The 27310-nt window shown below is 41.6% G+C and overlaps 1 protein-coding gene across 1 annotated transcript in view; it reads right to left on the bottom strand.

The window, feature by feature from the left end:
* Positions 1–20015, bottom strand: part of SLC47A2 (solute carrier family 47 member 2) — a 36022-nt gene extending 16007 nt beyond the window's left edge. Inside the window, exons 1-9 of the mRNA XM_074189244.1 lie at positions 19587–20015; positions 18141–18242; positions 17269–17337; positions 12308–12456; positions 6146–6188; positions 5098–5142; positions 4037–4134; positions 2365–2462; positions 421–534 (exon numbers count right to left, since the gene is read on the bottom strand). Of these exons, the coding sequence (XP_074045345.1) occupies positions 421–534; positions 2365–2462; positions 4037–4134; positions 5098–5142; positions 6146–6188; positions 12308–12456; positions 17269–17337; positions 18141–18242; positions 19587–19736 (868 nt within the window). The 5' untranslated portion in view covers positions 19737–20015. The remainder of the gene's footprint in view (positions 1–420; positions 535–2364; positions 2463–4036; positions 4135–5097; positions 5143–6145; positions 6189–12307; positions 12457–17268; positions 17338–18140; positions 18243–19586) is intronic.
* Positions 20016–27310: the final 7295 nt, after the last annotated feature.

Here is a 27310-nt window from a genome sequence, read left to right as displayed (position 1 = left end):
AATTCAACTTTAGACACTAACCGCATGATCCTAGACAAATCACAACTTCTGTTTGTCTAGGGTTCCTCATCTAAAGAATGAGGATAGTAACAGTACCTGACTTTGGGGTTGTTATGAGGATCCAATGAGATAATATTTGTAAGGCGATTTGCAAACATTAAAGGGACAGTTTCTTGGTAGCTATTATACTGGGATTCTGGATCACTTCCCCAGGAAGCGCATCCTGCTCATGGACAGCTCTTATGAGGATGTTTTCCCTGATCTCAAGACTAAACCTACCTCTCCCTCTCTTCCACTGCTTCAGCCCACCGAGGATAAGCAGAACAAAGTTAATCTATTTGCCACCCGGTAGCTACCCAAGTAGATGACGACAGCTCTCCTATCCCTCTTCCAATGACTCTATGAATGCCAAGGGCTTACCTATGAGGAGGCTCCCAATCTCATAGGCCCACCATTCAATACATATCATGAACATTCCTGGAATGGCCAGAGACAAAAAACCTTCCCAGTCCTGTAGGCACTCGAGGGACCAACCTGAGAAGAGAAAGGTCAGGGAGCTAGAGCGATGTCATGCAGCATCGCCAGGCCAGGTCTCCCATCCCCGTTCCCTGCCTCCAATATCAGCCACACCCAGTAGTTTAAATCCATTGTGGGGTCAACCTGGGGACTTCTTGGACAGTCTCAGCAAAATCAGCCTTAAATGGAAGTAGCTAAGATCACCTCAGGGTCTCTAATGAAGGAATATAGCACAATGGAAAGTGCCAAGGTCATTAGATCCAGTACTGTAATTGGGGTGGGAATGGGGGTTCAGGCCTAATAGCTGGAACAAGTCAGTTGAGACAATGAGACTCAAAGGCATGAATATTTCCTGTGCATGCATTACTAAGGTAGGTGAGGCATGGGTCTCCATAGGAGAAGAGGAGGCTGAGTAACTGGGAAATCAGGGTGATGGGTCATAGGATCATAGACTTAAGAGTTGGAAGGCATTTTGGAGGCCAATGAAACCTCACTTGACAGATGAGGAAACTGAGGCATAGAGAGACCAGACATAGCCAGGATCACACATCTGACATGGTCATCACTTTTATCTCCTGTGATAATAAGCAGTCCTGAAACTGCTGGGGAAGAGGTGAAGTGACCTTTGGGTGGGCTGGATGACAGCAATAAGGAACTGAATAGATGGTCCACTTGAGAAGAGTCAGAATGGCAAGCAGCTGTCCTGATCCCCAGCTTCCCCAATCCTCAAGCCTCAGCCCTAACCTTTCTCCAATCATGTTTCCTCTGATCTCTCTGCTGGATCCTCTGGAACCTTCCTCAGTAGTTGTCCGATGGGATTTGACCTGAGTTTGAATCCCAGCTCTGTTGCCTCCTACCTATGTGACCACAGGTAAGTTCTTTTTCACCTCTCTCAGACTCAGTGGTTGACTTCAAAGTTCCCTTCCAGTTCTGTCTATGAACTTGAAAGGAGAGGTGATTTATGAATAATAGTGATAGAGGGAGGGTCTGGAGGTGAGGGCCTGGTAGGTCCTCTTCTTGGCCTTGCCTAGCTGGGGAAGGAGCAACCATCCATAGAGGGAGGTGCCAAGAACTGATGAAAAAGTTAGCATGGAAGGATCAATGGAAGGATAGATCTAAAAATGGTAGAAGTCAATGGAGGGATTCAAACCTAGGGCCAAGCTGAATTTGCAACCGGGAGGGAAGAGTAGCCAATGACTGCTGCCCATGGGGCTGGTAACCAGCGTTGCCATGGATCCCCCCTGCTCTGCCAGCAGATCCCACATTGTCCCAGGCATCTTGGGACAGGGCAGCATTCAAACACCCCAGAGAAGAAGTAATGCCACCTTAGAGGTCAGCACCTTGGTTAGTTTTCAGCTTTGGTAGGATCTCTTCCATCCCCTACCAAAGAGACCTGAGCCACTAGCTTATTCTGGGACCTTGACCAAGTCACTTTTAACTTCTTTTAACCATTTAATCTTGGGTTTCTCATATATAAAATGAAGAGAATCATCCCAATAAATCTCTCAGAGCACTATTGTAGAGATTAAATAAGAGAAAAGTTCTGGAAGATGTTGAAAGGTCACAATGCCTCAGTAGGAGGCATCAATTTAGGGGAAGGAACATTGACCGTAAAATCAAAGGGTCTGGGCTCAGTACCCATCTCTGACACTTACTACCTGGGGGAACTTGGTCCTCAGTTTCCACATCTGTAAAGCCTCATGCCCAGATACAACTTATGGCTCTTGTCCCAAGAAGCTGTGTACTACAGAACTGGCTGGCAGGTCACCCCCAGGAGAGAGATGGGGGTGAACAGACAGAGAGCCATTTGAATGGGTGTAGCCAGAAGAGAAAAAGACAACACTGTACCTCCCCATGTTTCCAGGTGGAGCTTTCTCACCACGATATATAGGAAAAGGACGATGGCCTGAATGATCTGGGAGATGGTATTGGCGCAAGCAGAGCCCCTAGGGAAAAAAAGGGAAGGGAAGGAAAGGACGGTCCCAGGTAAGGAAGGTTTTCTTGGAATGATCTATTTCTACTCTCCACCTTTGAGCCCATATGACACAATGAGGAGTCAGAGTAGGGGAAGTGCTGCCTAGAACAACTCCTTGGGAGGAAGGCAGAGAACATCTCCCCCATCAGGGGCATTCTCAGAACAAAGTCAATTGCCCACACATGGAAATCACAGGCCAGGTTCCTGAGTTGGTTGCATTAGCTTAGGTAATATGGTGCAATACAAAGAGTCAGAAGAACTTAATTCAAATCCTGAATCTTGTCTTCACTGTGACCTTGGGTAAGTCAATTCCCTTCTCTGGGCCTCCATTTCCTTTCAAGAAGTTGAACGAGGTCATAGGAGCATAGGATCTTAGCTAAAAGTTAGAAGGGACCTTAGGGGTCATTAAGTCCAAGTGCTCGTTTTGCAAATGAGAAAACTGAGATCCAGAGAAGAAAATTGAAAAAACTGGAGTCTTTTAAAATATTAAAGGGCAGCTAGGTGGTTCAGTGGATAGAGAATCAGTTCTGGAGTTAGGAGGACCAGAGTTCAAATCTGACCTCAGACAATAATGACCTAGCTATGTAACCTTGGGCAAGTCACTTCACCCCATTGCCTTGAGAAGACCAAAATAAAATATAAGAAAATATTAAGGGCCTGAAGCAAGATTTGAACTTAGAGCTTCCTAACAGACCTGGTTGATTTATCCACTAAGTCCCAGTTCAAAATCTATCTCCGTTGCTTATTTCCTGTATGGTACAAATCACTCTCTGGACCTCCGTTTCCTCATTTGTAAAATGCAGAAGTCGAACCAGAGTTCCTCTTGATTCTCTTTCAAACCTATGTTTTCTGAGTTCCTTTCCTTCTCTAGGTCTCTTGATCTTAGGAATCCTTCCTGTTATTTGTGGGTGACTCACCTGCCCTTTCCCCTCCTCTGTCTTCTTTTGAAATGCCCCTGCCCCATTTGTCCCTTCCAAGAATCTCTACTCCAAGCAGGAGGGTCTGAGCTCTTGGGGATACACCCAGGAGGGAAGTCAGGACTCTATCATACTTTATATTATATTTGTGGTGAGGTTTTCCATGTCCTGAGAGGTATCCCCATCACTTCCTGCCCTGTCTTTCCTATTGGAAACTTTTTCCCCTCTCTCTCCTTCCTTCTGCCTCAGGTTCTGTTCCTAAGTGCTCCAAATTAGAGACCGTCCCCTCTATCCCTGACTCCACAGACTTCAGTTCAAATCTACCGCAGACACTTACTAGCTGTGTGACTTTGAGGAAGTCACTTAGCCTTTGTCTGCCCCAGTTTACTCATCTGTAAATCAATAAGCAGTCATTTAAAAACCTACTATGTGTGAGGTGCTATTCTAAGTAGGTAATACCTGCCTCCCAGAGTTGTTTGAGGATTAAATGAGAATGTTTGTGGAATGCTTTATATAGCAATAAACATTTTATATAGCAATAAATATAGCTATTATTATCATTATTTTTGTTGTCGTCACTGTACCAGAAAGATTCTCCCTGCCTTTGTGATGCCCAGTTGCTACTTACGGAACTCCCAGATTCAAAATGTAGACAAAGATGTAATTAGCCAACCCATTGACACCATTTCCCAGGATGCTGCTGAGAACCTGAGGCCAGACAATGCCCTGAAATACAAGAAAACAGGAACCTAGCTACAAAATACTCAGACCCCTTGCTCTTCTTCTTTGAATCTTTGTTGGCACCAAGACTTTTGTGAATGCCCCTTCTGCAGCTATGTTATTAGAGAAGGAGGATCTAAGACAGTTGTCTAAGGTTTGTGTGTCTTCATCCCTGTCCGTGATTGTGTCTGGGTAGGAATATCTCATGTGTCTATGTGACTTTGTCTTTGTGAGTGTGTCTGGCAAGATATGACAACAGAGGGATGAGGTACCATAGAATGTATCCCCTGGTACTACTGTCAATTTGTTTGCCTGTGTATGTTGATGAATGGGTCTTTATGTCTTTGATGTGACTCTGTGACTTAATGAAGGCAGTAGTGATGAAGGAGGGGACGAATTTGGGGAAGGTAGAGAAGCCCTGAGTTCAATGACCTGTTCTCCTGCCTACTAGTGAGACTTCCTTCCAAATCTGGACCCCTATGTCCAGTTCTCCTATAATGAGGATCTCCAACACCCCTTGTACAATTGAGACTCTATGATTTAGTGATCCTGGTGTGCCCACCCCAACCCAGAGTACCAGGCTTAGGAGCCTGGATTGAGAAGCCTATACCCTTCCATGACCACATCAGGTAGCTAGCCACCCCTCAACCTGAGCCCCTTTTTACCGATTGTGAGAGATCACTAGAGGATCCGTTGCCCAATTTGAGAAGCAACAGAGAGCAAGCATGTACCTTAAGTAAGGGTAGGGGAATGGGTCTTCCCCTTGGATGGCTAAGAAGAGACTCTACTGTCTTCTACAAGCCAATTTTTCCCCCTTTTTTCTAGCCCAGATGGACCCACATTTGAGAATCACATTTCAGATTGGCCCTTGAAACCATACCAGCACCAGGAGAGGGCAGGACTGGTAGGAGGGCAGCTATGTGAACTATATCACCCAAGGGCCTAGATAAGCTAAGAATGTCACCATACCTGATTTTGTAGATATTTCACTTCCAAAATATACAGGAAAACTGCCTGGAGAGAAACATACACATTAGGACTGATCTTGGTTGACAAAAGTCCAAGAGGTGGGACCCCGTCTGCTTCATCCAAGAATTCCTCCTCTTTCCCACACAGCAGGTGCCAGGTTAATCTCGCTCAGATAGCACCTGTGTGTCTCAAGTCTCTCCCCACTTCAAGTCATACTGTCCACTCGGCTACCAAAGTGATTTTCCCAAAGAGACAATCTGATCTTGTCATCTCCCTTTTCAATAAGCCTCAGTGGCTCCCTAGTATCTCCAGGGGTTTTCAAAATCCTTCATAATCTGCCCCTTCTTACCTTTCCAGTCTTCTTGCACTTTATTCCCCAACACATAGTCTGGCGTTCAGTGATGCTGGCCTCCTGGGTGTTCCATAAACAAGACCCTCCATGTCTTGACTCCAGACCATCCCTAATGACTACCTTGCTGTCTTTTTTTTTTTAGTTTTTGCAAGGCAATGGGGTTAAGTGGCTTGCCCAAGGCCACATGGCCAGGTAATTATTAAGTGTTTGAGACCAGACTCTCATGTTACCGGGGCCGTGCAGCAGCTGCACACCATCTGCACACCCACCCAAGGAGACCACCAGTCTCTCAAGTCACTCTCAGGTCCTCCTGACTCCAGGGCCGGTGCTCTATTCACTGGGCCACCTAGCCGCCCCCTTGCTGTCCTTTTTGAATTTCACCAAGGCCCACATTCCATTCCAACTTCCTTTTAGCTCCCCTACCAGCACCTAACTGCATGATAGGATTGAGGGGTTGAGATCTGCACACGGACACCTTTTCCCTCCCCTCGTGGTTGAGATTCAGATGCCTATTGCACAGACACAATCTGATCAACCATCACATTGAGACCACCGAATTTCCAGGTGAATGAGAACAACCCAGGATAAATCCAGTAAAATAGGAACAACTAGAATCTGGGTGGTTCCTTTCCATTGTATGGGAGAATAGCAAAATAACTACCCCCCTTTAGAGTTTGAGACATAAGGGGAACCTACCGGAAGAGCAGGAAGGAAGATCATCACATATTCCTGGGTTATCCTACAAGGAGTGGGAAGAAAGAAACGATATTTAACAGAATTCTAAAATAATTGGCAGATCCCTCTCCTGGTTCCATCTTCCTAACTATGACCTGTCAATCAGGGAATAAGCATTTATTAAGTGCCTACTGTATACTAGGCAGTGTGTGAAGCTCTGGTTGTACACTTACAAAGAATGGAACAATCCTTACTCTTTTTTTTTTAGGTTTTTTGCAAGGCAAATGGAGTTAAGTGGCTTGCCCAAGGCCACACAGCTAGGTCATTATTAAGTGTCTGAGACCAGATTTGAACTTAGATCCTACTGACTCCAAGGCTGGTGCTCTATCCACTGTACCACCCAGCCACCCCAACAATCCTTACTCTTAAGAAGCTTGCATTCCAAAGAGGAAGATATCAAAGCATATATAAATATACACAGCATGAATAAAAAAATTTGTAAAAATAAAAATATAAATATAAAAAGATTATATAAAATATTTAATATAAAATGGATATATCATTGTGAAATGCAAACAAAGGACACGAATGGATAATTTTGAAGAAAATAAACTCGAATTGTTAATATTCATTTGAAAAAATGCTTAACTTCACTGATGATCATTGGTCTAGAGAGGAAAAGGACTTCTTTGGGCCATTTCATCCAACTTTGATCATTTTCGAGGATGAAACTGAGGTCCTCAAAGATGAACAACTTGCCCAAGATATAGAAAGCAAACAAAAGAGGAAAGATTTGAACCGGGGGCAGCCAGGAGGTGCAATGAATAGAGCACTGACCCTGGAGTCCAGAGAACCTGAGTTCAAATCTAGCCTCAGACACTGAATAGTTGCCTAGCTCTGTGACCTTGGGCAAGTCACTTAATCTTATTACCTTAAATAAATAAAAATTAAAAAAAAAGATTTGAACTAGGTCTTCCAACTCAGAGTCAGTACTTCCCCCAAAATGCAATTAAAATGACAACATGAGGAACTGCCTCATATCAGTCAAACTGGCAAAAATAATTAAAAGAAATCAAATTCAGTGTTGATTGATTGTAGAGATACATCATTACTGGTGGAATTTGCAAATTCATAGGATTTTTTTTTTTGGAGAATATTCTCATAATGTTTCCCTAAAAGTTACAAAACTAAAACTAAACATACACTTTGTCCCATTGGTTCATCTGTTCAAAGCTTTTTCTGGTGGCTGAGTGGTACAATGGTTAGAGATGTCATTTCTGAAGGGCTGAGAGAATCCTGTAAGAATCTAACAGACAGAGGAGGTAGTGATTTGCATTGGGGGAGGAATTTTCTTCATCTGAGTGTTACCAAGACCAAAACAATCACTGACCCAGCTGTATTTGCTGTTACCTGTGATTGTGAAGCAAAGAAAAAGCAAAATTGGAAGTCACCTAAATGTCTAACAGGGAAAGGGGTAAATCGATTGTGATGATGTAATTCATGTAATGAAATATGACATAGTTAAGGCTAAAAAGCATGAAGAATGCAAAGAAAATCTAGAAAGATTTTTATGAATTTCTGAATAAAAAAAGACCAACTAGAATGAGGTTAAGAACAATGAATTAATGTGACCTTGGGCAAGACACTTAACCCCACTGCCTTACAAAAACTTTTAAAAAAAGAACAATGAATTAGATCCTGAGAAGGATGTCAAAGAATCCCTAGAGAAGATTCTTCCCAAAGAGACTCAGGGAGAAGAAGTGAAGTAGGATTATGACAGTTTATGCATTGAAATTAATTTCTTTAAATGTAAAGGTCAAACAACTTCCATGTGTACATTTAAGGGGGTGAAGCAGACCAGACCATGTGGGGGCAGTAATTAGGACATCTATCAAATGTCATCTGCTGCCAATCCACATAGAAGCTTAGTGATCCTGCTGCCCTAAAGGCAGGATGAAGGATATTGGGGGTCCTCCACTCTGTGGGAATGAAAAGCCTTTGAATTAACAACACATAAGGCTTGAATAAATGACAGCTCTCTCTGTCTCTGTATGTCTTTCTCTGTCTCTGTCTCTCTCTCTTTCTCTACCTTTGCCTCTGTTTATATCGTCTGGCTCTGTCTCTCTATCTCTGAATCTCCCTGCCTCTTTTCTCTGTCTCTGAATCTTTGTCTCTTTCTGTCTTTGTCGTTTTTTCTTTATGTATCTGTCTGTCTGCCTTGTCTCTGCCTCTTTTTCTGAAAGGCTCTCTTTCTGCCTCTTTTTTTTTGGGGGGTCTATCTCTATCTCTTTCTTTGTCTTTCCATACTGTTGCTCAGTGGTAAATTTCTTTTTTTATTAGTTTTTTTTTTTAATTTAGGGCAATGGGGCTAAGTGACTTGCCCAAGTTTACACAGCTAGGCAATTATAAAGTTTCTGAGGTCAAATTTGAATTCAGGTCCTCCTGACTCCAGGGTCATGCTCTACCCTCTGCACCACCCAGCTGCCCCTCAGTGGTAAATTTCCAAGAAGAATCCCAAACCATGATATCTTTTCCATATGGTCTTCAAGAACTGTTTATGGCTAAAACAATCATCTCCCTGGGTTCCACCTGGGGAGGAGGCGCCCGCCACAGGCACACCCCACGGTCTATCTCCATTCAGACTTGTTCTCAAAGTCTTTCCAGTGTGGCAGGACCAACTACCACAGCTAGTTTTCTTGTGCTACAGCCTCTAAGCACTCAGGATCACGTCCGCCCAGGCTCATCTGAGTTATCAGAGGAGGACTCACCTGCAAGTGCCCTCCTCACTGTCACTGTTTTGAGGGTCTGAAGAATGTAAGCTTCTTGAGGACAGGGATCATTCTGGTGAGTTATTTTTCTTTGCCTGTCCTTGTATCCTCGGTGCTTACACTCAACTCATACTTGTTAAGTATAGATAGGAAGATCTGAGTTCAAATTTCACTTCATAATCTTAGTAATGGAGTGACTCTGGGCAAGTCACTTAACTTGCCTCAGTTTCCTCATCTCTAAAACAAGCTGGAGAAAGAAATGACAAAATGCCAAGATGGGTCATGAGGCAGACATGACTAAAATGACCAAACAACAACAAAGATACCATAATAATAAAACTATCCTTTATCTAATGCCTCTTATGTGTCAGACACTTTGCTAAAAGTTTTACAAACATTATCTCATCTGAACTTCACAATAACCCTGGGAGACTGGTGCTATTTTTAGAAAGCACCAAGTATTTGGTAGACTGAGACTTGGCAGCTTGGGAGACTGGGCAGAGCTGGGTGTCCCAAAAGGGCCGGTTTTAAACTTTGTTTAAATCAGAGATAATATTCACAAGGATGCTTGTAAATTATAAACAAAAGACAAATTATACAATTAAAACCCATTAACAGAGTGAAACATAACCATTATGGCAAAATGTTTTAATGGAAAATTAGTGTCTATTTGCATCTGAGATATCATCTCTGAGAAACCAGCCTAGCTGGTCTCTCTCTCTCTCTCTCTCTCTCTCTCTGTCAGTTGTCATTATTGCTTCATAATGTAATTGCTACCAGGTGTTAGTTGTTTGGACAAACATTAGGTTGTTGCTCTCAAGTTAAAATTCCCATTAAGAGTTAGTCCTGAACATAGACATAAAAAACAATACTATAAGCAAATTAGAAGATCAAGGACTAGTCTACCTGTCAGATCTATGGAAAGGGGAACAGTTTATGACCAAGGAAGAGATGGAGAACATCACCAAAAACCAACTAGATGATCTCTATTACATTAAATTAAATAGCTTTTGCACAGATAAAACCACTGTAACCAAGATCAAAAGAAATGTGGTAAATTGGGAAACAATCTTTACAACTAATGATTCTGACAAAGGACTCATTTCTAAAATATACAGAGAACTGAGTCATATTTTTAAAACAAAAAGCCATTCCCCAATTGACAAATGGTCAAAGGATATGCAAAGGCAATTTACAGATGAGGAGATCCAAGTAATCCATAGCCATATGAAAAAATGCTCTAAATCATTAATTATTAGAGAAATGAAAATTAAAGCTTCCCTGAGGTACCACCTCACACCTCTCAGATTGGCCAGTATGACCAGGAAGGATAATGATTATTGTTGGAAGGGATGTGGGAAATCTGGGACACTATTACACTGTTGGTGGAGCTGTGAACTCATCCAACCCTTCTGGAGAGCTATTTGGAACTATGCCCAAAGGGCAACAAAAATGTGCATACCCTTTGACCCAGCAATACCACTACTGGGTCTATACCCCGAAGAGATGAGGAAAAAGGGTAAAAACTTTACTTGTACAAAAATATTTATAGCAGCCCTGTTTATGGTGGCAAAGAATTGGAAATCCAGTAAATGTCCTTCAATTGTGGAATGGCTTAGCAAACTGTGGTATATGTATGTCATGGAACACAATTGTTCTATTAGAAACCAGGAGGGACGGGATTTCAGGGAAACCTGGAGGGATTTGCATGAACTGATGCTGAGTGAGATGAGCAGAACCAGAAAAACACTGTACACCCTAACAGCAACATGGAAGTGATGTTCAACCTTGAAGGACTTGCTCATTCCATCAGTGCAACAATTGGGAACAATTTGGGGCTGTCTGCAAAGGAGAGTATCATCTGAAGTGCAAGGACTATTCCCTTTAATTTAGAAAAAAACAGATATCTTATTGTCTGATCTTGTTACCTCTTAGAATTCTCTTCTCTTTAAAGATATGATTTCTCTCTCATCACACCCAATTTGGATCAAGGTACAACATGGAAACAAAGTAAAGACTGACAGAGTGCTATCTGTGGGGGGGGAGGGAAGCAAGATTGGGGGAAAATTGTAAAACCCAAATAATATCTTTAATAAAAATAAATTTAAAAAAAAGAGTTAGTCCTGAGGTATCATCCTCTTACATTTAAAATTAGCCTCTCTTGTGTAGAGGTAGTCTGTCTTTCAGAGAGAGTGTTATTCTTTAAAGTTCTTATGGGGATGACATTCCTTAATAAATGTTCAGTCAGTCAGCTATCTATTCATTTATTCATCTATCCATCCATTCATCCATTCCTTCATTTATTCATCCATTCATCCATCCATCTATCCATCCAGTCACCATCTATCCATTTAACCATTCATCCATTCATCCATCCTCCATTCTTTCATCTATTCATCCATCCATCCATCCATCCATCCATCCATCCATTTATCCATTCATTCTCCTAGCCTCCTTGTAGCTAACAAAAGAAAGCAACATCTTAGCCTGAAAAATCCCATAAAGGGTCATAATCATACAAATTACTTTTCCTTCCTTACGTTTCAGTGATCTATGATTTCATTGCTATGGGTTAACCCTTCACTCATATGCACCCCAGTTCTTGTAGTAACTGATTAAACAATGTTGTTACTAGGGTCAAAAATTCATCCTCTTGTGGCCAACCTCATGATGGTCCCCACCTAAGCCAGAATTCTAGAATGAGAACTGGAAGTAACCAGGTCATTCACTACAATACTCTCACTGCATTCAAAAATCAGGAAACCAAAGTCCATAGCAGTGAAATGACTTGCCCGAGGTTGCATGGGTAGTAAATGGCATTCAAAATTTGATGCTAGTTTGGTGGTGCAATGAATAGAACACTGGGTCTGGAATCAGGAAGACCTCAGTTCAAGTCCAACCTCAGGCACTTACTAGCTGTGTGATTCGTGGATGAGCCACTTAATCTTTGTTTGCCTCAGTTTCCTCACCTGTAAAATGGGAATAATAATAGCACCTACCTCCCAGGGTTGTTTTCAGAATCAAATGAGTTAGTACTTGTAAAGTATCTGGCATAGAATAAGGATTATATTTAAATGTGTTATTATTATTATTATTATTATAATTCCCCTGACCCATTGCCATGATGCTAGGTTGGCCTTTGGATCACAAACTTTGCCTACCCTAATTACACCTGCTAGGACTTGCTCTTAGCAAGCATGACCTTCAAGCAGCCAAGACCACTTCGAGTGTTCAGAAAACACCACAATATCTGCCATATATTGTGGCACAGTGTGGAATACCATGTACGTGAAAGATGACAAATTAAAAAAAAATTAAAGCCCACTCTATAAGGTTTGGGTCTGGGAATAGCCCACAGTGTGTCTCCCATCTAGCCCAGTTGGGACCTTGGAGATCTCGAGGTCATGGACCTCACCTGGACACGTCAGGGTCTTGTCTGAGGAGGAGAAGAATCTGCTCAGTGTTAATGAAGAGGGCCCAGCAGGGAAAGCAGCACAGTAACAGAATCAAGATTCCCCTTTGAAGGATGATCCCCACATGCTTCTTGTTGGTACTTCCGTAAGTCTGGAAAACAGCATGATAGAACAAAGAGCAGGAAGTTAAAATTCTGCCTTTGATGCTTTCCTCCTTGGGTAAACTTGGCCAAGTCACTAATCTGCCTGGCCTCAGTTTCCCCATCTGTAAAATGAAGGGGCTGACTTCTAAGGTCCTTTTCACACTCTAATTAATTTTGGGGGGGTTATTTCTTAAGAGTATATGCACATGGAAACAATGTAAAGATTATCAGACTCCCCTCTGTGTGTGGGGGGGAGGGGGGGAAGTGTAAAATTCAAAACTTTACAAAACATGATAGGTAGAAACTACTATTATATTTATAATTGGAAACAAATACAATATTTTTTAAAAAAAAGAAAAACTTTAAGCACTATTCAAAGTGAATTTGCAAAAGTGAAATTCAGAAGTGAAATTCTCTGTTATAAGTGATGGCCGGCTTCTCCATATTTTATTGAAGGCCCTCAAGGTGTGCTAGAACCAGCTTCAACCAGATCAGCGAATGGTTAAATTTTCAGACTGAGTATTTATATCTTGGAAATAGACAAATACTACAATTTAGGGTTTGATTTATTCATGTTTTGATTGTTTTGACTTAAGAAAGTGATGGAGACAGTTTTAATATTGTTAATACAACTTAAAAGTGTGGCATGAATACATTTTTCTTCCTGAAAAAAAAAAAAGAGTATATGCACAGCAAATGCTAGGACTTATTTTGACTGAAAAGACAGTGAACAATGTTTCAAGTCCCATGTTGGAGATGCCACTAGGGGAGATGCCAACTTCAGCCCCAGAGTCTCATGGAATGTGATAGGGGAATGGAAGATTCTAGATCCTTTTAATTAAGAGATTGGTTTGTGAGCACATAGAAAGGGACATGCTAATTACAAAGAGACAGAATGGCTTCATCCAGAACAAGTCATGACCTGACCTTGGAGTTAAAGGAGAAAGATGAACAGGAATCTTCTTAGCTTCTTTGTGAAGACATAGATGTAAAGTCATATTTTTTTTATTTATGTTAGTGAGTTTTATTCCCTTTTTAAAAAATTCAGTTACCAACTCTCTCTCTCTCTCTCTCTGTCCCCTTTCCTCCCTTCTTTTCTGAAGGAGAAAGAGAAGGAATACACTAAAAAATGGAGAGGTAAAAAAAGAATGATTTCAATTTAAATTCATTTTTAGGAAAAGGACAGGTCATGGTATGAATTTCCTTCTTTCCTTCCTTCCTCCTTCCTTCCCCTTCTCTTTCCTTCCCTCCTCCTCCCTTCTTCTCTTCCTTCCTTCCTTCCTCCCTCCCTCCCTTCCTTCCTTCCTTCCTTCCTTCCTTCCTTCCTTCCTTCCTTCCTCCCTCCCTCCCTCCCTCCCTCCCTTCCTTCCTTCCTTCCTTCCTTCCTTCCTTCCTTCCTTCCTTCCTTCCTTCCTTCCTTCCTTCCTTCCCTAAAGGAAATCAAGGAATGGATGAACACAGAGTCAGCTTTGGAGGCAAGAAGGCCAAGGTTCCAATTCCATCTCCTGACTGGATGGCCCTTGGCAAGTCACTTCTCTCAATGTTCTTAGATAACATCATAAGACTATAAATTGCAAAGCAGATGCTGATCTGCATTGGCAGAGGGAGTTTCCTCACCAGGAGTGGTTTTTATTTGCTGTCATGTTATTTAGTTTAATTATTTATTATTTCTATATTTAATTATATTTTACTTTATAATTTATAACTTTATTATTACTGTATTTATTATCTCTCATTTGTTGATTTATTATCTTATTTGATCATTATTTACCATTTTTGTCAAACTTCGATAAAGGCCTAGAAGGCACATTCATCATATTTGCAAATAATATAAATTGGGGGAGGGGGATAAGAAGTATTTGTAAAATGTCTACCAAGTCAGGCACTGGGAAAAGTTTTTTTTACAAATAATATCTCTAGCAAAGACCCTACAAGCTAGATGCGACTATTACTCCCATTTTACAGTTGTAGAAACAGAGGCAGACAGAGGTAAAGTGACTTGTCCAGGGTCACACAGCTAGTAAATTCCTGAAGTCATATTTGAACTTGGGTCTTCCTGACTCCAGGTCCAGAACTCTATCCACTAAGCCATCTAGCTCATATATTAGATGACAGTTGAAATTTAAAGAAATCTGGAACTTTAGGTTAATCTAATAAGATAGAATTTATTATAAGGATAAATGTAAAACCTGTTGGTGTTCAGAAACCTATTTTACAAATAAAAAATAGGGTGGGTGTAGCTTGCCTGCAGTTCATCTGGAAAAGATCTGAGTGAAGGCAAGCTCCGTATACAGAAGGCACTTTATAAATGTTGAATTGAATGGAAATGGGGAGACATTTTGATGAAGAAGTTTAAAGCATTGTGGTCCTCTATTCTCAGTGAAATAAGCGGACAAGTATATGGGGGTGTAAATATAGTTGAGGGGCCTAAGAAGGAGAGAAAGAGAATGGAACAGCCTCTGGGAAGTGAAATATGGAGATAGAGTGGAACTAGTGAGCAGTGGCAAAAGCTTCAACCAGAGATAGTTGGTGACTCAGCAGACAGAGCAGGAAGACCTAAGTTCAAATCCAATCTGAAAAACTTATTAGCTGTGTGGCCTTGGGCAAGTCACTTTACCTCTGTCTCAGTTTCATTATCTATAAAATGGGAGTGGTAATAGCACCCACCTTCCAGGGTGGTTCTAAGGATCAGATCAGATCAGATAATAATTATAAAGCATATAACATAGTATCTGGCACATATTATTCCCTTTCCAACTCAAGTAGACATCCTAAACAATTCTACCAGCTCCAATCTGGATCTGGCAAAGTAGGCAAAATCCCTTTGGGGGGGGTGGCATCCAGGGGAGCAGTGCCCTCATGCTTCCTCATCCCACATGTTCTGGGTTCTGTCTTCCTTTACTCCATTATATCTGTGAAAACAAACTCATTCTCTTCCATGTTCTGTTCCCTCATGGTTCAAGCTTCTAAAATGAGCCTTCATTCATTCATTCATTCATTCATTCATTCATCTATGAACACTCATTAAGCACCACCTATATACAAAGCAAGATGCTAACTCTAGGGTAGGAATAGATATCCCCCTTGGGATAGATAAGAAGCTAGTAGGGAGGAATATTTGGTATTTGCCAAATTTACTTTTCACTATCCTATTGAAATGTCCCCAAAGTTATTTTGATCATGAAAAATTTTACATCAAATAGCTTTATGATATTAAAAAATGTTACCTACGGAGTAGGTTTTTTTATGAAAATTAATGTTTTTGTTTTACTTCTTAGGTGTATATGCACAGCAAAAACTAGAATTTCTTTCCTTCCATATTTCATATTGAATAGGGGGCAGAGGGTAATTTTACTGGAAGCTGAAGAGATCAGGAACCTTCTCTAGAAATACAAAGATAAAAGCCAAAAATAACTCCTACCCTCCAAGAGCCTACATTCTACTGGTGTGTGCTGATGCCTTTCTGAGTATTGAAGGGCAAATGTATTCTCTCCATTTATCAAACAACCTATTTGGGTTCAGCCTTCTAGAGACTTAGTATCTCAGACTAAAGAAATATCTCAAATGGGAATCTCAGTCCCCTGATGGAGAAAATGCTTTGGAGCGGGGTGGAGGGTAGAACAGAGCAGATGGCCATGGACAGTCGAGTATCTGTGTGACTACCCAAAAGAACAGGATCCAAGGATAATGAAATGAGAACTGAACCCTCCTACACAAGGACTTTCTCCCTGTTAGGGCTCTCTCGGCCTCCTGAAATTCCTAAGCAGAGACTAATTGTTAAGAAATTTTCTGTGGTCAAGCCTGAAGTGGCCTTTTGATCACTTGTAAACACTGCTCCACATATGAGGTAATGCCTGCTGGCCCAGAGCAAAACAAAATGAATCCCTCTTTTTACCAAAGTCCTTTTGAAATACTCTAAGAAGTCTCCAATGCATTTTAAGCCTTCTTTTTTTCAAATATCTCTAGCTTCTTGATACCCAGAGGTATCAAGCTACTCTTCGGTCAACACTCTGCAGTGAGACCTGAACCAGATTAAAAAGGTATTGGGAAATACTGAATAAAACAATTAAAAAATACAGTAAAACATAGATACTGTTATGCTGTGGTTATTTAAGTCAATAAGCCAAGGGATCCTTATGACTAGTTTCTATTTGTGTTTGACATTCTTGGTCTGCTCAACAATCCCTTAAGTCCTTGGAAACAGTTTCCCTTCCCACCTCCCCAATTCTTCTTTCCTCCAGAATCTTAGTTTCCTTCTCACATGACCCAGACTCTTGTTCTATCGCTATGAATGTTCTTCTAGTGCTTCCTGAAATGTGGTGACCAAAGTTGACCATAGTTTTGATCTGACCAGGGGAGAAGATGGTTGGACAGCCCCCTCCTGAGTTCTGGTGGCCTGTTTCTATTTGTCAGATAGGCCTGTGGTTTTATTCATCAAGGAAACTGTCAACAAAGAAATTCAGATCACTCCGAGAACCTCCTGGGAGTTTGAGAAGTGGGTGACAGGACCAGGGTGTATCTGAGATGGGACTTCCTGACTCTGAGTTCAGCAGCCTTCATTTTCCAATCCTCAACCTCTCTCTAAGTAGCCTAAAAAGGCATTAGTGGTCTATTATCCACACCAATCTTCTAATTTGTGGACGAATTCATTTCTAGGGGGCCTGGATTCATGTCACAGGTATCTAATTAACTCGATTCTGAACATTTAAATCAAGAGAGGTGAGCAGTAGACGACTTCTCTGGTTCTTCCCTGAGACAAATGAGAGGTATAATCCTCAGTGTCCACTAAAGTGAAGCCAGGTCCAGAAACCGTCTCCTACCTGAGACATCAGTGTGTCGCAAGCTGAGGCCATGCCATAACCAACTGAAACACCACAAATATTGACAAACTAGAATGAGAAAACATAAAGTTCATCAATCAGTCAAGAGATCAACACTTGTTTATTAATCCCTAGGTACTGGGAGGAAGAAAAAAAAAGAAAAAAGGGACTATTGCCTGTCCTCAAGGAGCTTATATTCTAGCATGGAAATATATATCTATATATCTATATCTATCTATCTATCTATCTAATCTGTATATAAATATAATGATGCTTGTCCTTTGTTCTCAAAGAAGACCATAACATCAGGGAGGTGATGTCATGACAAGCATATGAATTGTATTTGAGTGAGGAGGGGGCTGTACTAAATCACCAGTCTCACTTTCTCCTCCATGCTATGGATCAGGATGACTGGAGATGACCCTGGATGTGAGGCAATCAGGGTTAAGTGACTTGCCTAAGGTCACATAGCTAGTAAGTATTTAAGTTCAGATTTGAACTCTGGTCCTCTTGACTTCAGGGTCAGCTCTCTATCTACTTCCCCATATAGCTACCCCACACGGATATAATAATAAATAAATAAATTAATTAATTAATTAATTAATACTTGGGGGATGGAGGCATTAGGGGCTGAAGGGATGGGAAAGTCTCATGAAAGAGTAAATTAGGACTTCTAAGAGGAAGTTGGGCAGATGCCCCTTGTCCCTGGTCCTCAGTCCTATGTAGTAGGTCTTCTCAGGCTAGATCTGGATAGATGTTTCAGGGCCAGGTCCCTTGAGGACTAGGGGTGTCCCTTGATGGATGCTGAGGAATGAGAGCCTCTCTCTAAGAAGGGACGTTCTCCCCTCAAGTGACCAGGGCAGAGCACTCACCGCGACCGCCAGCGTCACCGAGGCCAATTCCAACTTTCCCAGATGCCCACAGAACACAGTGCTCACCACAAAGATCATGAAGATCAACAGTTGGTACAGGAACTAGAGGGAAGGGGGAAGACAATGAGCGCGGGTCAAAAAAAGTCTGGGAGACACTGGGCACACCCCAAATATGATCTCATTTGGACTAAGAGACAAGTCAAGAGTTCCCTGAGTCCTGGGGGGAAGAGTCATCAGACTTAGGGCTAGAGGGGACTGTAGAGATCGTCATCCTCTCATTTTTAAGAAGAGAACATTGAGGCAGAGAGAAGGGAAATCACTTGTCCAAGCAAAGGCAAAATTCCACTTCCACTATACTAAGTGGGCCTGATGGATGCTCCCAGATAGATTCCTCCCTGGGCACTTCCAACAGGTCTGGGCTCCACTCACTTCAATTACCAACACTTATTAAACACCTACTAGGTACCATAGCTCAAACTAGACAGTGGGGGGGGGGGGTCATGGAGACAAAAATGAGATTCAGGGAGGGCTCTCCACCAGCTTTGGGAGAACCCATTTCCCCTCCCGGAACTTGAGATACAGACACAGAATGAATGTCATCCACTGGTGACTGAGGAAAAAAAAATCAGTAGAGATAATAGAAAGGAGAAGAAAAGATCCTAGGATAAAGGGTCCCTGATGACTTGGAATTCTTTTTATAATCACAAGCACAATCATAGCCAGGACTTATACAGTGTAGACTTTCTAATCTACAAAGTCCTTTGCAAATAGCATCTCATTGGATCCTCACAGCACAGGTAGGTGTCCATTGTACAGCTAAAGAAACTGAGGCTGATGAGTAAAGTCCTGCAGCTAGGAAGGCTCTGAGGCTGGATCAGGTCTTTCTGCTTTTAAATCTGAACCTCTGTTCCCCCGTCCCTTAGGTGCCCTGCTCTACTGTATGGTGATAAATTCAGTCCCTTGGGAAGGCTTAGTTGGAGAGGTCCTGCTCACAACACCAGAGTGATGATAGGGACTTTGGGAGAGAGACTGGCTGGAGGATGCTGAAGATCTTCTCCTTTCCCAAGGACGCAGGTGAATGCATTGTGACACAGACCCTCTCTGATGCCACTATAGAAAGTGGTGGGAAGGGGCATCTAGGTTGGGAGTAGGGGAGTGATGGACTCCATCCCTGCCTTCCTTCCTCTCCTTTTGTCTCCCACCTCATTTAGGGGTTGTCCCTGGGAGGAAAGCTTCTCCCCTTTTGATATTTACCATCCTGTGACTTCAAAGACCTTTCTCAGCCTCAGTTTCCCCATATGGAAAATTAAAGAGTTGGATTAAATGATTTCTAAGGTCTCCACTCAACTCTAATGGTCTATTTATATCCAGGTCAGAATATCATGAGGTGATGGGAGATGGGGATTCCAACGTCCTCTTCCCCCCTCCCCAGCTTTGTCCTCTTACCAGGGGTCCTGAAAGTTTGAAGAGACTCGAGACTTCTGCCAAAAAGCCTTCTGGTAGGATCTTCCATAGTCCCTTCAGTCGGGGGGCTTCCCCATTACTCTTGTTTTCTCCAGAAGGGCCCTCAGCAGTTATTCCTGGGCCCTGGTCCATTCTGACCCCAGGCTCTAGGGCCTCTTAGTGCAGATGGAAAACTTCCCCAAATCAGGCAAGAACTGTACCTCGGACTCTGCAATTAAAACTCATAGAGCCAAATCCGGGAGCTGGAGAAGAGATCTGAGCCGGATCTGAGAAGAAGGAATCTTTAGCCCTTCTTTCTCTTTCACTAGAGTCACATGGGAATCATTTGAAGCCAGGGTAGTGAATAAATAAAAGAGGGCAGTCAACCAACGGGTGGGGTCTTATGGGGAGGGCAGAGCCAAGGGGGAACTGGACAATTCCAGCTGAACGGAGCAGCAAGACCTAAGGGAACAGACCAAGACCTCTGAACTGTTCCTCCCACCCAACCCCCAACCCCCATTTCACCTGACTTTGACTAGAAGGATGTTCATTGGCCCTTCCTCCTAGAGACTGGCCCCTCCTGTATCAGGCTAAGCCCCGGTGACCAGTCTAGTGTAGCCCAGCTGTTCTGACCTGCCCCAAACAGGGAAGCCACATACAGAGGTCCTAACTGTGCCCAAGTCATAAGCATAGCATTGCTTCATAGGATAGTCTCTTTGTCTTTGGAGGGAAACACCCTTAGTCCACCCCCTTTATTTTACAGACAAGGAAACTGAGGCCAAGGAAGTGATGTGCCCAAGGTCATGCCCAGGACTCTCTCCACTCTTCTTTGGGTCCAGGGATTCCTTCGTGGTCTCACAGTCAGTGAATATCAGAAGCAGGGCCACCTTTGAGGTATGGGCAAATTTGGGGGGCGAGGCTGTCTATTTGAACCTTAAAACATAGAGTTAAAATAACATAAAAATTGATTAGACAGGAAATTTTATTCTCTTGGATTACCCAACACCGATAGGTAATGGAGACCATCTAAAAATGAGCTCCTTAAACTGAAGGAGATCAGAAAATTTACACAGCAACTAGGGGAGGGGAAATAAAATATACAAAACAAGAGTGGACAAAAACCTTAAAGAGACTATTCTATTATTTAATATCAGAGATATTTAATATCAGAGAACTAACCTCTACAATGCTCTTTTCCCTGAGGGAGATAACATTTTTTTGAGTTTAAGTACCAGGAGGGCAAGGCCAGTGCTTGTTTTTGAAGTCTAAAGAAAGACACATTCCATTCGCTATAATAGCTAAGAAATATCAACTTTTGACCAGGAATAGTTATAAAAACATATATTAAATTATACTTTGACAATAAATAATTTAATTTAAAAATGTATTATAAGAAACTGTAGGGGCGGCTAGGTGACATAGTGGATAGAGCACTGGCCCTGGAGCCAGGAGTACATGAGTTCAAATCCACCCTCAGACACTTAATAATTACCTAGCCGTGGGGCCTTGGGCAAGTCACTTTTGCCTTGCAAAAACTAAAAAAAAACAAAAAACAAAAAAACAAAAAAACTTTACACAGGCCCATGTGACAGATTCTGATTTCTCTATGAAAATTTAGTATAACTAGCTTAAAACATTTACCTTTTCAAAAGAAGTATTAGAATTTAAATGGGACAGCAGGGTGGTACAGTGGTTTGAAGACCAGGCCTGGAGTCAAGATCTGAGTTCAAATTTAAGCTCAGACACTTAACTAGCTGTGTGATCCTGGGCAAGTCACTTTATTCTGTTTGCCTCAGTTCCCACATCTGAAAAATGAACCAGAAATGGAAATGGCAAAACTCCAGTATCTGTCAAGAAAACCCCAAAGGCGAGCACAGATCTGACTAAAATGACTGAACAATTGTAAATATACAAAGTGCATCAAAATTACAATTTAAGAAAACAAAATTAAGTGGAACTCACATTTCAATTGTTAACCCAAACATATAACAAAATTTTTATATGAAAAATTCCACCAGGCCTTGGAGGTGGGGTTTACAAGATGGTTGATGACAGTTTAAACACAGCCAGACACAAAAAGTACAAAATGCAAGTTTCCCAGTCTATTCACAAGCAATCCAGTCTGTAAAGGAATGTTACATAACAGAAGATATATGGAGTTAACCTCCCTATAGCTGGCACCTGTTAATCTGCTACTTCTTTAAATGAGAGAATTTTAAAATTTAAGCTTATTTACACTTTCAGGTATAATATTAATGAGGGAGATATATATATATATATATATATATATATATATATATATATATATATATATATATATATTAGATTTTTGCAGGGCAAATGGGGTTAAGTGACTTGCCCAAGGCCACACAGCTAGGTAACTATTAAGTGTCTGAGGCCGGATTTGAACTCAGGTTCTCCTGACTCCAGGGCTGGTGCTCTATCCACTGCGCCACCTAGCCGCCCCCGGCAATATCTTTTAAAAATAGATTTGAAGAAATAGTAGCTTATTAAGATTTCAGGTATAGAATTTTTGAGTAGACAGCTGGAGGACAGAGAAATTCTAAGAAATGAATACAGGATATCCAAACCTGCCCAGAACATGGAGTGTGTACTATAAATATCAATAAAAATCAATTTCAGGGTTTTGTACATTAATAAATATATTAGGGGGTGGCTAGGTGGCTCAGTAGATAGAGCACCAGCCCTGGAGTCAGGAGTACCTGGGTTCAAATCCGGTCTCAGACACTTCATAATGACCTAACTGTGTGGCCTTGGGCAAGCCACTGAACCCCATTGCCTTGCAAAAAAAAAAAAAAAACTAAAAAAATTGTTTAATAAATATATTATAAAATTGTTTACTTCACCTTTCCTTTTTAATGTCCATTTTCAACGTGTCTCATAAAGTAACATTTTAGTAGAGTTTTGTTTGTTGTTAACCACGTCTGACTCTTTGTTTTGTTTGTTGTTGTCAGCTGTGTCTGACTCTTTGTGATGCCACTTGGGATTGTCTTGGCAGAGATACTGGAGTGGTTTGCCATTTCCTTCTTCAACTCATTTGACAGGTGAAAAAAACCAAGGCAAATGGATGAAGTAAGTTGCCTGGATCACAGAGTCAGTGAACATCTGAAGCCAGATTTAGGAAGATATCTCTCCCTGATTCCAGGCTCAGCTCTAACCCTTGGACCACCTAGCTGACCAAGCATACAAACAATTTGCAAATAAAGAGAGTTTTACATTTTTAAAATTTTTTTTTACTGATAGAGGTTCATGGTCCAAACCATTTGGAGAACAGTGACCTAGGGCAGTGAGAGTGACTTACCCGTGGTCATATAACAAGCATATATTATGAACTGCCTCCTCCAGAGCTTCTCCCACTGAGTTGAACTCTGCTTGCAGTCCCTACTCCCTCCCCCAACAAAGCAACAGAGAATGAAAAGGCATATTTCTAAATTCAATTTTTTTTTAATTTCTGAGTTTTCAAAATGAGTGACTAAGATGTCTGACTGATATGAGATGAGAACATGTTTTATACCTTTGGGCTGCATGAGTTTGCTCTGTGACAAAAAAAAAGGTATTTTTGAAGAAGAGCCCCCTCCATTGCTAAGGCAGACCCCTTTCCTCTGAAAAGCATGGAAGACTCCTAGGACAGCTGAAAAAGGAAAAAATCTCCCTGACTTTTCATGCCAGGGCATGGGATTGGCACCTTGTTGGGTGCTGCAACAACAGGGTAGCTAGAGGAAGGATACTCAGAAGGGGCCCATGTCCAACCTGGCCTGGTCTAAGGGTTCCCCTCCCTCATTCCCAGGGATCCAGTGGAAGCAACTCCTGCTTCTGGAATGGTAGCAACTACCCAATAATCAGCAACTTTCTCCTTGGGACAGTATTCCACCACTGATCCACCCTTCTCCATTTCCACCACCTTTGCATTGGCTAACTTAATTTAGATGTATTCAGTTGTTCCATATCCCATAAAATTTTCAGTGTCATTCAAAATTGTTTTGTTTTATTCTTCATATTTCATTTTTATTTTCATAATTCTTGGGCCACTGATGAGTTGGGGTCCTCTAAAACTCAAGGACCCCCAAGGCTCAGAATGAGATGGGGGTTCCATTTCCCCAGGTCTAAGGGCATTATGAATCAAATCAGTGCTCCCTGATCCAAACCTGGAACACTTTCTATTGTGCCCCATATCCCCCAATAACATTGCATGTGTTTACCAAAAAAAAAAAAAAAAAAAGACAACTGAAAAAGGATATGTGCCCAATGTTTTGAAAAGGGTTGAAAAATTGTGCTGTGCTATTGCCATAGAATGTTATTGTACTGCAAAGAATGACCAGTATGAAGAAATCAAAAAAATGTGAGACAATTCATAGGAAGTAATACAGAGTGAAACAGCCATCGAAAGAATTACAAACCCATTGCCTTCAACTCCAAAAACTTGAGTCAATCTGAACAAGACTCTAATCAATCATGGTATCATATTGCCAAAGAGAAAGGGTTCATCCCTTCCTTTTCTAAATAACTGCTGATTTCTACTTCATAAACTCCACTGGCTTCCTATCGCCTTCAGGATCACTATGGAACTTTCTATTTGGTGCTCCAAACCCTCTGTGATACAATGACTCTGGTCTCTTGGCTCTTCCCAGAACAAGACATTTGGTCTTTATTGGTTTCTTTATTGACTGTGCTTTTTGTCTGGAATGCTCTCCCTCCTTATTGCCTCTTCTTGGTGTCCCTTACTTCCTTCAAAACCTAGCTCAAATACCATCTCTCATAGAAAGCCTTTTCTGAGCCCCTTTAATTCTCCAATTTATTCCATTTATAGTGTGTACATAGTTTATGCCTGCTTTGTCCCCACTAGATTGTAAGCTCCTTGAGGGGAGGACCAGTCTTTTACCTTTCTTGGTCTATTCCCAGAACTTAGTTCAGATGATTAAGATGATGATGTTTCTCCTTTATTCTTGAAGACGACCATGACAGTTGGTTCAGAACAAGATTTAGAACAGTAAATGTTTTTCAGCTAACTATTTGGTTGTTGCTTTTTGAGGGGGGAGTTGGTAGGCACTTTGCTTACATGTAATTCTATTCAATCCTGGCCTGGGTCATCTCCCACTGGCATTTCCAGGTCAAGGAATATGCACTGTTGATATGATGAAGTAGACAGTCTACCCAACTATGTCATCCTCTGGGCAATAGTCATTCTTCTTCATCCACTTGGTTTTTCCAAGTGTGGATTGCTGATTTCTTTTGACAGATTATAAATTCCATTGAGGAGACCAGCCATTGTTACAGATTTTCTGGAAACCAGTTTTTCTACAAACAAAAGCATTTGATCTGAAACCAAAGATTCAGAGCAGGAAGAAACCTTAGAAGGAGAAGGAGAAGGGAAGAGAACAAGCAAATATTAAGTATCTACAGTGTGTTAGACAATAGACAACAATCCTGTCAAGTTTGGCTTTTGCCATTTTTTTGCCTATTTTATTTTTTGCCATTTTGCCAATATTATTGTCATTTTATAGTTGAGGAAACTGAGGTAAGCAGAAATAAAGGGTCTTCCTCAGAGTCACCCAGCTATTAAGTAATTTTGAAGCTGAATTTGAACTCCTGATCCAGACCCAATGCTCTGTTGAAGGTACCACCTAGCTGTCTCTTAGAGGACATTGAGTTCCTTCAGTTTTGCAGATGAGGAAACTGAGGCTCAGAGAGGCTAAATAACTCTCCCAGAATCATCAATTAATAAATGACACAGCTGGGATTTGAACTTAGGTCCAATAGCTTCATGTTCAGCTTTCCAAATTTAGGAGTGGTTCCATTGTATCACTCTTGCCTCCTGAGGAAGCATACTGTAAAAAAACCCAAACAAACCTCTGTGTTTGTTTCTCTAAAAATAATAAAAATTAATATTTCTCTAACCTAAAAAGCTTTCCAGACTTTTCCTTTAAGGAAAGTGGGGAGAACAAAGCTAAGACCTTTCCTAGGAAATGGCTTCATGGTTGCATTTAAACTGTAACCCAATTAAAATCATTGTCTCCAAGGGAGGAACCCCAGAACCACCTCAGGTCAGGGATGTCTGCCTCTAGTGCTCTTCCTTCATTTTCAAAGAGGACCAATGACATCAAGAAAGATATCTTGACTTGCTCCTGAATTGAATTGGGGGTGGGGGGGCAGAGTCACCCCGAGTTGCAACCTCACTCTCTCCTCCAGAGTCATAAAAGTCCAATGGCAAGATAAGTCAGGACCACTTGGCAATGGTCAAGAGTGCAGTAGATGACCTTGGCATCTTCATGTGCTTGGGGTAGGCTTCCCCCCAGCTCACTAATAGGTTTGAGGCTCCTCAATTATGTTCAACTTGGTTCAGCCCATCTGCCAAGATGGTTTTACTGAGGTGAGACCTCGGTCCATGCTACCACTTCTTGGAGCCACATGTGAGAGTTGGGTGACAGATGGATGCCAAATGTGGACGAGCAGCCTTGAAAAGACTTGGTAGCCCGAAGGTACTGCTTCTCTCGGAACACCCCGAGCTTTTATCATTCAGAAGTTGCTCATAGAAAAGAATTCTTTTCAACCATTAAGGGGAATGACCTCTGAAGAAACTGAGGGTTCGAATATTACTTTTTTTTTTTACATTTAACATTTTTTTTTTAGGTTTTTACCAGGCCATGGGGTTAAGTGGCTTGCCCAAGGCCACACAGCTAGGTAATTATTAAGTGTCTGAGGCCGGATTTGAACTCAGGTCCTCCTGACTCCAGGACCGGTGCTCTATGCACTACACTACCTAGTCACCCCTCATTTAACATATTTCATTTATTTATTTATTTATTTTAAGGGGTTTTTTGCAAGGCAAATGGGGTTAAGTGGCTTGCCCAAGGCAGCTAGGCAATTATTAAGTGTCTGAGGCTGGATTTGAACTCAGGTACTCCTGACTCCAGGGCTGGTTCTCTATCCACTGTGCCACCTAGCCGCCCCTCATTTAACATATTTTAACATAAATATCTTTTCCTTGTTTAAGATTATTCAATGTTGTCTGAAATGTTCTTCAAATCAAATCCAGGTGGAAGGCATGGGGGAAAGAGAGCAGTGTAAGCATTTTTCTCTTAGTTGGTAACCTTAGTTATAGATTAATGTGCAATTAAATAAAGGGTTCCTGGCATACTTGAGCCTACCTTGCATTATTAGTATTTTTTTTTCAATATTTCAGACTAAAGAACTCTACAGTCTACAGATCATTCTTCTTCCAACCAGAAAGGACGGCCTGCAGGAGAGAAAAGGACAACTCAGGAGAGCAAACATCTCTGTTTTATACCTCAAAGGAGCATAGATTGAGAATGGAAGGAGCCTTGGAGACCATTAAGACCAATCTCATTTTATAAATAAGGAAACTGAGGAAATGACTTGCTCAGGATTACATAGCTGTGCAGGCAAGATTTGAATCCAGGTCTTCCTAATGCTATATCCAGAGTTCTATCCACTGGACAGGGGATGAAGAACTTTGCTTGGTAAACCCTGTCCCTTGACCCTCCTTGACCCTGTGACAATTGGCGTGAGTGTTGGCAGAGTCTGAACATTAAACTGCTCCAGTCTGGGGCGTTGGGAGTGGGAAGAGGATGAGATCGTGTTTCCTTGGGAGATGAAGTTGGTTTTCTATGACCTTCCTTTGGATTCCTCTTCCAATTCAAGTCAATAAACTTGTATTTAATCCAGCCTCAGACACTTAATAATGACCT

Source organism: Macrotis lagotis, chromosome 5, assembly GCF_037893015.1.
Source record: "Macrotis lagotis isolate mMagLag1 chromosome 5, bilby.v1.9.chrom.fasta, whole genome shotgun sequence".
NCBI lineage: Eukaryota > Metazoa > Chordata > Mammalia > Peramelemorphia > Peramelidae > Macrotis > Macrotis lagotis.
Note: the sequence above shows the minus strand (reverse complement) of the source record. Positions and strands in the feature narration are given on the sequence as shown.